Below are 14,837 nucleotides of genomic sequence, written 5' to 3'. Positions count from 1 at the left end.
CTTGCTGTGGGAAAGGGTCTATTGATTTCTGGACCTGACTTGGAGGATATAATATAGTGCAATTAAAACAAGTATTAACCATATATTAGTCTGAGAGCGGAGTATTAATGCGCAGATTAAACTCCATTATTCACTGTTTAATTAGAGAAACCAGTTTTCACTTGTTAAATGATGACACTGGCTTTGTTGATTAATGACTGAATGCAGAGTATGTACAGTATGAATTTCCTTAACTTTTTTTTTTTTTTAAGTCCCCAAAGTTGATATGGTGGAGTTAAAGAACAGATACATCCATCAAGTGTCCACTTCGATTCGAATCCCATTATCTCTGTCTCATCAGTGACAGGGACACAATGCCTACCATTTCAGTACAGATGGAAGAAGTCTAAATGTGTTCACACAAACACAAAATAAGCTAAACTGGGAGTTTTGTTGGTGGCACTTGTGTGTGGAAATTGAGTCTCATGCTGCAATGGTTAAATTGTGGAGGCTGTGTGCTCCAGTGTGTGTGACTGTCTGCATGTACACCGAAACCAACATGATTCACTGTGTAATCCTGGAGCTAGGCTGGTCTAAGCCTGGGAATAAAGGAAAAAAAAATAGACAAACAAATAAACACATACTGAGTTGATAGGTGGTTCTTGGGGAGGCAATGTGAAACTAGGAGCAGCCACAGGTTTTACCTGAATATCTTGTAGAGCATTCAGACTGGATTTAACCATTATTTTCTGAGTAACTGTTGAAGCAACGAACAAATATACTATGATACATGAGGAAACTATTTTAAGTTTCAGAGGCTGATACCTAGAAGGAAAGAAGACTATATGTAAGAAAAGATACAAAAATTAAGACTTTCCAATACATTATTTCCATCAATTTCCTGTGACATGAAATAAAAGGAAACTAGACTCTTGATAATTATATCAGCATTTTAAAGTTATAGCCTGTCAAATATCCTCTATAAAACTTGTAGATAAACTTTTCTCCCATTACATGGTGAAAGTGTTTAAATAATACACTATACTCCATGATTCAGATTGGTTAATACATGCATGCATTTGGTTAATTAAACATTCCTGGATAACTGATCATCTGACTATGCTGAGATTAAACTGATTTACATTGCATCACTATTTTACGCATGTGTGGAGTCATCTCTGTCCAAAATATCCAAATATCGCATTAGTCATGATATAAAACTGGAAATAGTTACCACTTAAATGATGAAATCGAAGAGAACTGCATTTACAGCTTGTCATTAGGTGGCTGATTAACTCCACAGTGTGTATTCAGTTCTAACATACATAACATAATACACACGGATCTGCAAATGTAGGTCAGTTAAACACAGTAACTGGCTGCATGAATAAAAGGTTTTGGCTTGTTATTTGGTCCCATAGATGGACCAGATGGAGTTCTACATCTTGCTCTCTCTTTAATTCCCCACCCCACCGTGGTGCTGATGAAACGGGACATGAGGAGTGTACACGTGCTTCACTCTCCAGAGAGGCCAAAAAAGCCAAAATAAATCAAATGAATCATCATCCGGCCAACGAATGGCGACTTCTTTCCCGATCCAGCCCAATCATTCCCCTTTTCCTGTCCTTCTCATTTGGATTTCCCCTTAATGCTGGCTTCTCTCTATATATTTCCTCTCACATAAGTCCTTTTTCTCCCTTCAGTGCCAGAGTATTAGACTGTCAATCCTCATGCTGAAAACTCTTCCCAGCAGGCTTAGCTCGAAGGATGTGGCACGCTCCCCAAAGTCTGAAGCGAGGACTAGAGCTTGGCACACTATCCAGACATCCCTGAATTAATCATTCACAATAACAGGACGTGTCCAGAAGCTTTTGTTTACCAAGGCTTGTATTTACAGGTCATTAGGTTTGGCCACGGTTGCAAAATGCTGAAAAAAAACCTGTGAGCAATATATAGCTAATGGTCAGATTCATGAACAGATAAAAGTAACAATGGATGGATTATATTACACCCATGCCAGGGAAAGAAGGTTTAGTGTCTCTCTCATTAATAAAAGATGGGAGTGTGTCTGCTGGGTTTTATGAATGGGGTCACCATGGCCCCTCCCCTCTGCAAAACATCAAATACACTCTCATATACTTCTATACACTTTTATAGACTCTCTTTCTCTCCAGTACAACACAGCTGCATCACAGTACACTTTCCAATCAGCATAATGTGCCACATGAGTCTTCACAGGAGTAGTGTGAACCAGGACCAAGCAAAAGTTAACTGCAGATGTAACTAAAATATCACAGGAAACATTGGAAACCTAGTAATTATAGTCTTCATTTTCCTAACTAAGCAAACATTTGCTCCTGCCATAAATTCTGCATATCACACACAGAAACATCTCTAAATCCAAAGCTCCACTTTGAAATAATATGTAACCAGCTGTGTATCACTCTGGTAATTTCAATACTGAGTTGTTTTGCATGAGGCGCCTGAGGCTACAGTTTGCATAGACGAGGACACTATTGAATTCACTGTCCTAATCCAGCCAAAGTGTTCATTACCTTACTACCCAACTGTCCCTCTCCTCTCTTTTTCACTGCTGTGAAACAGCATTACGTAACTCCATTAAAGCAGCAGCCATTGGAATTCTCACTAGCTATCTGTCTCACTCTCTTTTTTATTCTAGCTAACTTCAGAGCCAATGTGTGCCACTCTGTAACCCCTGCCCCCCATTCAGATAAGCTGTTCTGTGTCCCTAATGTCCAGTCCCTCTCATGCTCATGCTCACATGCATACCTAGTGAGAGATTACACTAGGCATAGTTTAAAAAAAAAAAAAAAAAAAAGTCTTACATAAGGTCCATTGTTTTTAACATTAACTTATCCAATGAAATTCTGAGAAGACTAGACAACCGCAGCAGCAGCTTTGCCTGTGGACACATGTATTTTTGGCAAAACAAAGCCTGCACAGCATGTCAAATGACAACAACATTGAAATGGGTTATTTAAGGCTAAACTCTTAAGCAGGTGAGCATGACGAGAAGAGTGTGTTATGGCCAAAAAGAGAAACTTGGAGGCATGATGGATGAATGATTAAAGCCTGTCAAATACCTCATGATAATATGGTTGCTGCAGAACAGTCAGTTTGGCACATGCTCAGCTAAAACAAACAGCAAATGTGTCAGTTCTGTGTCATATGATATGCACCAAGGTAGTTTATATATGAATCAGTAACTCTTAACCAGGAAGTATGAATGCGTGAACTGATCAGCTGAATTTCTTAAATCATACAGTAATACTGTGCAATACTGATCACTATTATTCCTCCATCATCAACTAGTTTGCTAATATACTGTACAGCTTTATATGGTTGCTGTTCTTAGCACAGTATACAGGCTATTTGTGGGTGTGGCTGGTAAAAACAGACTAGCAAGTTTAATCCCCTCTGTTTTTCAAGGATAAAAAAAGACATTAAGGTTTCATTTTTGGCATCTACATCTGATTATTTTAAGGCAGATTATTTTTGACTTTTGTTCAACCAAGCACAAGAACAAAATGATACTAAGAAAAATACACAGAATTGCAAGAAGGTAGTGAGGCTGGCACTGATTTCTTTCTAGCCCAGACTGTAGATTCGCGCAGCCTATCAGTGACAGGTGTCAAACAGAGTGAAGCACATAGACTTGATCTTCACTGAGGCTGAAATTTTTCAGCCTGCTTCACTGATACATCTGTAACACGTCAGCAGTGACTGAGAAAGAGCGCATGCAATACAGTTGTGGCTGTAAGGAACACAATGTTTTTTTTCTCAAATTCCCGCATTTGGAGGAGAACCAATAGATAGTTTAAGCACACATTTTCTAATCAAAGTAGAAATTACACAAAAAGACAGACGACAGAACCATAAGTTTGGTGTTTTGTAGTTTAAATGTTTTCTGTGTAATATTTTGCAGCTCATGTTTCATTGTCAAGCTATTGCTAGATATTAGATTTTAGCTCTCTCAGCTAATAATCACAACTGTCATTGGTCATTTGTAATATAATAATAATAATAATAATAATAGGCATGACAAATTATTATATATTAAGTATAATCATCCATATTAAATTTTCATCTTCATTCATTCATCTTCAGTAACCACTTCATCCTGGTCAGGGTCTCAGTGAATCCGGAGCCTATTCCAGGAACACTGGAGGCTGGAATACACCCTGGATGGGATGTCAGTGTATCGCAGGGCACTATGCACACACAAAATCATACCTAACGTTTTGGTAAAAAAAAATCCACTTACTGTCCTGTTTTTGGGAGGTGGGAGGAAACCAGAGAACCAGGAAGAAACAGTCATGGACACAGGTACAACATGCATAGAAACTCCACACAGACACTAACCTAACTCAGGATATAACCAGGTACCCTGCAGCTGTGAGACAGCAACGCTATCCATGATAAGGGATATAGAAATAACAAGCCATTTGATTTGTCATTTATATCATATACTGTGTATTAATAGAATCTCATATATATTTTTATTGAGGTGGTAAATTTAGCACCATCTACTGGTGAAACTGTCCAAACACAACAAAAACTAATAAAATACACTACAAATCAATGTGTAATGTTGATTAACGTACATATATTTCACCGTACATAAGCCTTAATAATACAATATTATAACCAAATAGGCATACAAGACTGTATTATTTAAGACACCAAAATTCCTTAAGGAAAAAAGTTCATACTTCTTGACATGGTAATATTCATAATAAATAATCAAATTCAAACTGTCCTGATATGGTCCAGCTTAGACATATAAAATGGTATGAAAAGATTCATGATCAGTCAACATAAATCTGGAGTGTATCTTGTAGTGTGTATATAATGTGCACACACATTATACATACATACATACATACATTCATACATTATATATATATATATATATATATATATATATATATATATATATATATATATATATAAGTTTGCATCCCCCCTGTTTTTTTAATGTAAAAAAGTTAATCCATCTACAAAAATAGAGGTTGAAATGTTGTAGGCATCTATAATGGCAAACTGTGGACATACAAGTTAATGAATAGGGAAATGCAAACAATCATTTTTTTGTTATTAATTTCTGAAAATCCACTATTTGAACATTTTGGTTAGTTGTGATAACTAAAGAACATCTGCACATCTGTGAAACCTGTTGTTATACACTACGTTTCTCTGTATTCTTCATTTTGTCCTAATGGGAATGCAAACTCGAATGCAAAATGCACTCGAGACAGTACATGCCACTTATATTTTCTCTCTTCTTCAAAAGAGAACTAACTGTGTTCTGAAACATTACGATTAGAAGTTTGGCTAATCTTTTAAATAAGGTCGCACTCAAACAAGTTCAGACAAGAATAAATTAGACCAAATGGCTGCACTAAGAGCAAAGCAATGGCATTCACAGGCCTGTGTAGAACTGACGTTCAGCTTACAATACTGTACAGACAACATGAGGCACTACTGACAGTCTTTCTGGCCAGCCTCAATGTTCCCGTAATATGTGCCAACTCACAGACGAACAAATAAACTGTACCAGGCAAGTGCTGTGCCTTTTGTAAAAGTTCCACAGAAGCATGAGAATTGGAGAGAGTCATTTATGCCTGCGTGTAGCGGATGATCTCACTTAGGTCATAGCCTGTGACGGCGAAAGCGTAGCCGTCACCATCGCAGAACTTGGCGCCACAAATCTGAGTGTCGGTCACACATTCATTGTAAAGGTGCTCAATCTGGACAGGGCAGAGGAGAGAAAAGTGTGGATAAACTGATGAAGTTGTTTTTGTCCAAGTGTAGTCAAATCCCTTTAAAATTTCACATGATTTTAAATAAAAATGTATTCAAATACTCATGGAGAAATTTTGTCTCATTTTATTCATTTGTCTCATTTTAAGTAAATTTTACCATAAACATTAATGCATATAATCTGTGTATGTGATTACCCATTATTAAGTTTTCTTGTCCCATATAAGATTTCACACAAGTATATACACTCATCGGCTATTTATTAGGAACATCTGGACACCTGCTCATTCATGCAATTATTTAATCAGCCAATGATGTGACAGCAGCTTAAAACATTTGGAGATTGTGCAAAACATTTGAAAATTGGAAACACATCACATGGTCACCTTTACCAATCTCTAACTGTCCAGTTTTGTGAACTTTTCCCCACTGTAGACTCAGATTCCTGTTCCTGGCTGACAAGACTGGAACCTAATGTGGTCTTTTATTGTTGTAGCCCATCCACTTCAAGGTTTGCTGTACTGTGCATCTGCTGCAGAACCGCTGGTCAATGGATGTTTTTTGCACCATTCTGTGTAATCTCTAGAGACTGTTGTGTGTGAAGCCAGGAGATCAGCAGTTTCTGAAATACTCTAACCAGCCATACGTCACCAACAACCATGCCATGGTCAAAGTCACTGAGATCACTCTTTTTCCCCATTCTGATGTTTGATGTGAACATTAACTGAAGCTCTTGACCTGTATAAGCACGATCTAATGCACTGTGCTGCTGCCATATGAATGGCTGATTGTATAGTTGCATAAATGAGCAGGTGTACAGGTGTTCCTATTAAAGTGGCTGGTGAGTGTATTTCTTCTTCCCATTTAACAGGACATAACAAAATGTCAGCGGTAGTGCAGGGTTTAATCTGTTCTTATAAAGCATTCTATCAGACAGCTTTGGATAACTGAGATCTTCATATACGTATGGTCTTTTTATGCTGTCATCTCTTACCTCCACACTGTTGTTTTCTGGGGCTGGGTTTAAATGCCACACACGAACGAAGGAGTCCTCGGCAGCTGAGAGCAGCTTAGAGTTGAACAAGTACAAGAAACACATTATGGTTCAGTGTACAAATAAGGTTTACACACACTGGCATGTGCAAGATCTGTTTTCTCTCACCAGTCCAGTGAAAGGAGCAATATCGAGGGAATAGATCCAGCGAGCATGGGCATTAACCTCAGCATGCAGTATCCCAGTGACACCCTCGTAGAGGCGGATTTGGCCCGTGCCATAGGCAGCTATGACCGTGCCTTTCCACAGCTTCAATGACGAGCAACTCGTACTAGTGGGAAGAAGAGGCATTAATGGTGGGTAAACCTGGGCAAGTTAGTTTCATAGTCAGTTTATTAAGATACTGCCTTTACTCTTTTAAATGTAAAGTATATTAAGATTTTGGACTCAAAACTGTAAGTGTGATATTAAAATACATTATACAAACAGCAACAATAATATAACAGTAGTAGTAGCAGTAGTAGTAGTAGTACTACTACTACTACTACTAATAATAATGATAATATCTAAAGTACTCTGAGATTTTGGTCATAAAATTAAACTACTATTAAATAGATATTACAGAAACAACAACAATAATAATATTGTTGTGATATTATTATTAGTTTATAATAATAATAATAATAATAATAATAATAATTATTATTATGATTATTATTATTGTTGTTGTTTCTGTAATATCTATTTGTAGACTGCTCTTTAATTTTTTTATTTTAGCATTTTTAATTAATCTATTTATCTTTAGCTACGGTTGTTACAGAATTAATATGCCATGGAAATGTATTTTTGCAATTTTAGCCCCATCAACTGGTGGAACTATGCAAACGCAACAAAATCTATGATACAATGCATGAGGAACCATACTGACTATTAGGCTATTTGTCCATATGTAAGTTCTGATTAAAGGGGTGTAATATTACAATTTAATAAGTTTAACAAGATATTGCTATACTTACTTGCCTGTCTTTTCTCAGAGAATTTACAGAATTAAAAATTCCACATCACAGATATTTAATTTCTCTTCATGTCCCTCTCTATCACCCCTAGCTTATTTTACCTCACACTTTGACACAGAGATGTTTTTCTGTGCACTTACTCAAATCCAGGGATCTTATTGAGAAGCTGGAAGTCCCCCCCAGACTTCCACACACACAGAAGGCCTGAGTCATCAGCACTCACCAAATCAGCTATGTACTCCTAAGAGAGCATACAAGGCATATTTCCTACCATGAATAACAAAATGTTTGTAAAAGCTGGCAAAAGGAAAGGAAATTTATTTTGTGCTTCCATCGTTTACTATTATATGAATGTTCTGAAAATTAAGCAAAAATATTGCATATTCAAAAGAGTGCCACCCAAACACGGGCTGCACTCAACACCACAAACAATTGTATTAATAGTATACTATATGGCCAAAAGTTAGGGGATACCTGACCATCACACCCATATGTGCTTTTTGAACACCACATTCCAACTCTAGTCCCCATTTGCTGTTATAATATCATCCACTCTTCTGGAAAGGCTTTCCACTAAATTTTGGAGTGTGGCTGTGGGGATTTGCCCATTCAGACACAACAGCATTAGTGAGGTCAGGCACTGATGCTGGGCGATGATGCCTGGGGTGCAGTCGGCGCTCCCATTCATCCCGAAGGTGTTCAGTGGGGTTGAGGTCACGGCTCTGTACAGGCCACTCAAGCTCTTCCACACCAACCTTGGCAAACCATGTCTTCATGGACCTTGCTATGTGCACAGGAGCACTGTCATGCTAGAACATGTTTGGGTCCCTTAGTTACAGTGAAGAGAAACTGTAATGCTACAGCATACAAAGATATGCTATACAATTGTGTGCTTCCTTTTTGGCAACTATTTGGGGAAGAACCACATATGGGTGTGATGGTCAGGTGTCCACAGACTTTTAGCCATATAGTGGATATTAATTCTGTATGACAATCTACAGAACTAATATGCCATGGCAAATGTACTTACTACATGTTTGATGTCTCTTCATGCCCCTGTCATGTCCACTTTGTCTCACACTCTGACATAAGAATTTTTTAGGGCGGCTTTTCAGCATTTTTCCAAAAAGTGTTTTGGTAGACTTATTCTGAGCTGCTAAATCCATCAGCCATAACATTAAAACCACTGACAGGTGACATGAATAACAGTGATTATCTTGTTACAATGGCACCCATCACGGGATGGGATATATTAGGCAGCAAGTGAACAGTTAGTTCTTTAAGTTAATGTGCTGGAAGCAGGAAAAATCGGCAAGCATTTTACGGGTGTTCCCACAATGGGCAAGTGTAAGGATCTGAGCGACTGTGACAAAGGCCAAACTGTGATGGGTAGACGACTGGTTGATGCTGGTTTTTAAGAAAAAGTTAATGCAGGCTATGATAAAAAGGTGTCAGAACACACAGTGCATCGCAGCTTGCTGCGTATGGGGCTGTATAGGTGCAGACTGGAGTGCCCATGCTGACCCCTGTCCAAAGCATCTACAATGGACATGTGAGCATCAGAACTGGACCATGGAGTAATGGAAGAAGGTGGCCTGGTCTGATGAATCACGTTTTCTTTTACGTCATGTGGACAGCTGGGTGCGTGTGCATCGCTCATCTGGGGAAGAGATGGCACCAGGATGCACTATAGGGAAAAGGCAAGCTGGCGGAGGCAGTGTGATGCTCTGGGCAATGTTCTGCTGGGAAACCTTGGGTCCTGGCATTCACGTCGATGTTACTTTGATACATACCACCTACCTAAATGTTGCTGCAGACCAAGTACACCTCTTCATGGCAACAGTATTCCCTAATGGCAGTAGCCTCTTTCAGCAGGATAATGCACCCTGCCACACTAAAAAGATTGTTGAGGAATGGCTTGAGGAACATGACGAAGAGTTCAGTGTGTTAAATTGGCCTCCAAATTCCCCAGATCTTAATCTGATCGATCGTCTGTGGGGTGAGCTGGACAAGCAAGTCTGATCCATGGAAGCCCCACCTGCTTCTAGCATCTCGTGGAGTCCATGCCTCATTGGGTCAGAGCTGTTTTAGTGGCACAAGGGGGCTCGACACAATATGAGGAAGGTGGTTTTAATATCATGGCTGATCGGTGTATACATATTATGAAAATGTGAATAGCCCCTTCCCAGGGGCACAAGAGAATGAAAAGTCCATTAGATTACCATTAAAGCATCATTAATTTATTACATTCAGTTACTTAGTAACTTCCACAAGCCACAAAAGCTGATGGTGGTGTAGAGTGAGTACTTTACCGTACTGCCTGAACACTCAGACGCCATGTCTGTGACAGCCTCAGTGTGTTCCTCCAGGACCTCAGACAATGTGATGTTACTTCCTTTACTGGGAACATCAAACACCAGCACTGCTCCAGAGGAGACCCCTAACAGGGACATGAAATGGAGACGTCTTTTTATGATATCCATTATGGATATGAACATATACTTTCAATTAGAAGTCAGTGTTTGGGTCACTTACCTACACAGATGTATTTGTCTCTCACAGAAGCAATCCCCCGTGCAAAAATGGCCTTAGCTGATATAGAGGACATGGTATGAGTACCACAGACATATACAAATGCTGTTATCATAATGGAATATGATGTTACCTGTGGGTGTCTCTGGTGTGTCCAGTGCATGCCAGTACACCATAATGGATCCATCAGACTCATACATCTATTAGATAAACACACATTTAGAATATAGGTAGTAATATGGTGACTGTGGTTACGTAGGTGAATATGTAATATGCATGACTAACCTGAATCCCTTTCTGAGAAGTTACAACAAGCAGATCTCTAGATGGAAGAACACACCAAGCTGCCTGGAGAGAGGAAAACAAAAAGTCTGACTCAGCTATGTCATTTATATTGACACACACACACACACACATCTATATCTTGATCAAATGAGGGTTTAACTAGAACAAGCCTTTAAGTCCAGCCCGCATGACCTCTGTGCACATTTCTGTTTTCCTGTTGGGACCTTACACACCCTAACATGAGTCAGATCCACAATCACCCTACAGCTTTTCATTTCCTGGCTCAGGGGTTTGGAGAAAAACATGGATCATCTACATTAGTTTGGTGATTTCCTTCTTATAAGGCTGCGCTCACAAGGATTGTTAGAAATCCTTCAAAAATACACCTGTTGCCACTTATTTCAATAAGGACAATAAGTTGATAAAGTAATTCTAGTTAATTGAAAGTATTCATGAAAGTCTTCTACAAACATGTGTTACAATACATTACGGAAAAAATGTTTCGCATAATTGTATATAAACTGCCCCAACAACTGAGCTTAGACTTCCAAAGTGAGATTAGAGTGAACAGCTTTTTTGTCCTTTTCTGATTACAGGGAAATTAATCAAATTTGTTGACCATGGTAATCTCACTTACGCTACAGAGGTAGGTAGAGATCAGGTTAAAAAAAAAAAAACATTGGGAGATTCCTTTAACCTATTCATAAACTGATGTAATAAATCAGAAGTGTATGAGCAAGGAAAGCTCTAAATTGTGACTCTGGCCCTACAGCACCACACCTGGACACCCTTCATGCAATATATTTAAGACTGTGCTGTCAGAGGCAGGATTATTAACTACAAATAACTTACAAAAGTCAAAAGTGTGCATCACCTGCATGATGAGTGAGGAGCTGGTGGCCACATTGCCCTCTTTGGACTGCAGCTGTCGGTGTGAGTAGTTGAGCCCATCCCAGGAAGCACTCACTAGGTTCACTACATTGGCGTGCACAACAGCAAAATGGGTGAGGGAACGTGGTGCCAAGCGCAACACACTCAGGTTGTTGTAGAGTGCTGAAGCACTGCTCTTTAGCTGAATGCTCTTCTCCCGATGATACATTTTGGCCATTTAAGATTCCACAAATCAAACCAGTCCTATACAATTATATCTGAGAAAAGAGCAAAAAACAGAGAATAAGTCTTCAGCACTGAATCAAACAAATATAGTTTTGTTCCGAAAGTATTGGAACAGCAAGGCTAATTCTTTGGTTTTGTTATACAGTGACGACATTTGGGTTTGAGATCAAAAGGTGAATATGAGACAACAGACCAGAATTACAGCCTTTCCCAATATTTACAACTAGAAGTGGTAAACAATTTAGAACATGCCACCTTTTGTTTAAACTCACTCATTTTGACATGTGACTGAGGTGTATATTGTTGCCCAGGTGTGCCCTGTTAGATTGACTGTTTAAACAATTAATAGCTCTGAATGTCTACTCTTGGTTTGAGCCCTGGGTTTCACCTGTGAAGACTGTATTTATTGTTAAAAAGGATAAACCAACATGAAGACCAGAGAGCTGTCTATAGGACATAAGCAAGCCATTTTGATGCTGAGAAGGAGGGAAAATCAATCAGAGCCATTGCACAAGCATTAGTCATTGCCAAAACAACAATTTGGAATGTCCTGAAAAAAAAGAAGCCTCTGGTGTACTAACAACCAGAAATTGAACAGGACAGGCAAGGAAAATAGCAGCAGTTGATGACAGAAACACTGTGACAGGTGTGAAGAAAAACCTAAAAACAACAGTCAGTGACATCATCAACAACCTCCACAGGGCAGGAGTGAAGGTATCACACTGCACCGTTTGAAGAAGACTTTGAGAGCAGAAATATAAAGGCCATACCACAAAATGCAACCCACTCATCAGCAGTAAGAATCAGAAGGCCAGACTGGAATACACAAAGAAATACAGAGATGAGCCACAAAAGTTCTGGGACCGAGATTAACCTCTACCAGTGGTCATGGAAAGGTCAAAGTGTGGATGAAGAAAGGATCTGCTCATGATCCAAAACATATGAGATCATCGGTTAAACACGGTGGAGGGAGTGGCATGACTTGGTCTTGCATGGCTGCTTCTGAAACAAATGATGTCTGCGAATTTACAGAGAAATGCATCCAATCTAACGGGGAGGAACTTCATCATGCAGCAAGACAATGACCCAAAACACACTGCCAACACAACAAAGTACTTCATCAGGGGAAAAAAGTGGAAGGTTTTAGACTGGCCAAGTCAATCACCAGACCTTAACCCAATTGAGCATGCATTTCACCTTCTGAAGAGGAGACTGAAGGGAGAAACCCCCCAAAACAAAGAACAACTAAAAGAAGCTGCAGTAAAAGCCTGGAAAAGCATCACAAAAGTGTACTTTAAGACAATATACTTTAAGACAATCTGTTCTAATCATTTTGCTCACCTAAAAATTGGATGGTCTGCCATCTAATTGTTCTATCTTCTTTAACACATCTAGATGTAAATATCAGGAAATTAAAGTTTATTGTTTCACATTCATCTTTTGATCTCAAACCCAAATGGCCTTGCCATTTCAATACTGCCAAGGGGACAATCTGTAGTTTAACCCTGATCAAGAAAATAATTTGAGGACTAGGAGGATGACTCTAGCTCTTCATCATCATCATTAGGAATTCATTTTCTAATCACAGGACACTTTTAGGTTGATATTTCTGTCTGGAACACTCTTAATCAATCCAGCAGTGACTTTGATGTGATTAAAACATTCAGCATTGCTGGGATACACTGATATCCCCACCACACTACCATGTCAGTGTCACTGTGCTTTATTTAGTTGAGACTTCCAACTAAATAATATCTGTGATTGCGTTCCATAAATGGACAGGGTGGAGGAGGGCAGATAGACTGTGTATAGCAACTAGGTGTGGGCGATATGACAAAAATATCATATCATGATTCTTTCAGGCATTTCTACTACACACAATATGTGTCATGATACAGATGTTTGCATTTTAAAAAATCATGTTCAATGATTTACATAATGTAAATATGTAAATACAATAATAAAATAATTTTATTTTTCTGTTTAAAAATATTAGTTATAAAAATGAAGAAAACATATTTGAAATGGAGAAAAAAAACATTTTTACAAATTTAAAGATTAAGTACAGAATGTTAACATCAAATCACCTGCTTCAAGTCAGTTTGTATGGATAGATGGATGGATGGATGGATGGATGGATACCCCAATATCCACAATATCACATAAAAGCACTGTGACATTATTTATCAAGATATCAATATTATATGATTGTCATATCGCCCAGCCCTGAGAGCAACAGCCTGTAACTGTATATCTAGATGATAAAATTGCTTTGTATTTCTCTGCATTTGTGTTTATTGTTTATACATTTAGGTTTTTAGTTTGTCCTTTTAGTCACTATCTAGACCAGCTACAGGATTTGTATGGACTAGTCTTTAGCCTTTATGTTATGAATCCTTATAACACACTTTATGCATTTTGTAGTGCCTCTATTTGTACTTGTTTATTAAAGTCGTCCAACAAAAGACCTGTGGATGTAAATACAGCTGAGAAAACTAGCAAGTCAGTGACAAGGAAAGGAAATGTGTCTGAGATCAGAGCTGTGTGTTTCATCAGACTAAGTTAATGATGTTTGGTTTGACTGAAACATGAAACATTATGAAAGCCACTGCTGCAAAGCAATGCATGTATGAGAGTACAGCGCATCGCTAATCAAGACAATAATCAAGACAATAATCGAGACAGTAATCGAGGCAGTTAGCTAGCGAGGGGTTTTCTACGTTTTAACAACAAGAAGAAAGCTAACCGCTAGCTTGCTACCAAGCTCGCGACAGCGCTCCTTATAAACATGTTGTGTGTTAGAAAATAACAACCTCTCTGATCTTGTCAGCAGTATTTCTAAAATAATAACGATGATAAGACATTATAAGTAACGGAAAAGTGACTGCAGAGCCACAGCCTTCGCATTGAGCTAACAGATAAGAGCGGATCATACCACTGCGCGTCCTCCGCAGCCATAGTGACGGAGAGTGTCGTGTGCAAAACGTAGCTCGTGTACGTGTCTTCAGGCTGCGTTCCAAACGTCTCCACACTCCCTTATGTAGAGAGACTTAACATGCAGGAAATAATGTATTCTCCACCCTATGTAGTGCACTCTGCATAAAATATGGAGGTTTTTAGGACGAGGAAGT

The 14,837-nt window shown here is 38.7% G+C and overlaps 1 protein-coding gene across 1 annotated transcript; it reads right to left on the bottom strand.

The window, feature by feature from the left end:
* Nucleotides 1-4,936: 4,936 nt before the first annotated feature.
* Nucleotides 4,937-14,762, bottom strand: wdr54 (WD repeat domain 54). The gene is made up of 10 exons (XM_026931399.3): nt 14,642-14,762; nt 11,465-11,738; nt 10,591-10,653; nt 10,439-10,505; nt 10,309-10,365; nt 10,086-10,213; nt 7,914-8,014; nt 6,926-7,088; nt 6,758-6,832; nt 4,937-5,750 (listed from the first exon to the last, which is right to left on the bottom strand). Exons 2-10 carry the CDS (start codon nt 11,696-11,698, stop codon nt 5,619-5,621), a joined length of 1,020 nt encoding a protein of 339 aa, XP_026787200.1. The 5' UTR covers nt 11,699-11,738; nt 14,642-14,762; the 3' UTR covers nt 4,937-5,618.
* Nucleotides 14,763-14,837: the final 75 nt, after the last annotated feature.

The sequence above is a fragment of the Pangasianodon hypophthalmus genome, chromosome 24 (genome assembly GCF_027358585.1).
Source record: "Pangasianodon hypophthalmus isolate fPanHyp1 chromosome 24, fPanHyp1.pri, whole genome shotgun sequence".
Lineage (NCBI taxonomy): Eukaryota > Metazoa > Chordata > Actinopteri > Siluriformes > Pangasiidae > Pangasianodon > Pangasianodon hypophthalmus.
This window is presented reverse-complemented; position numbering and strand designations above follow the sequence as displayed.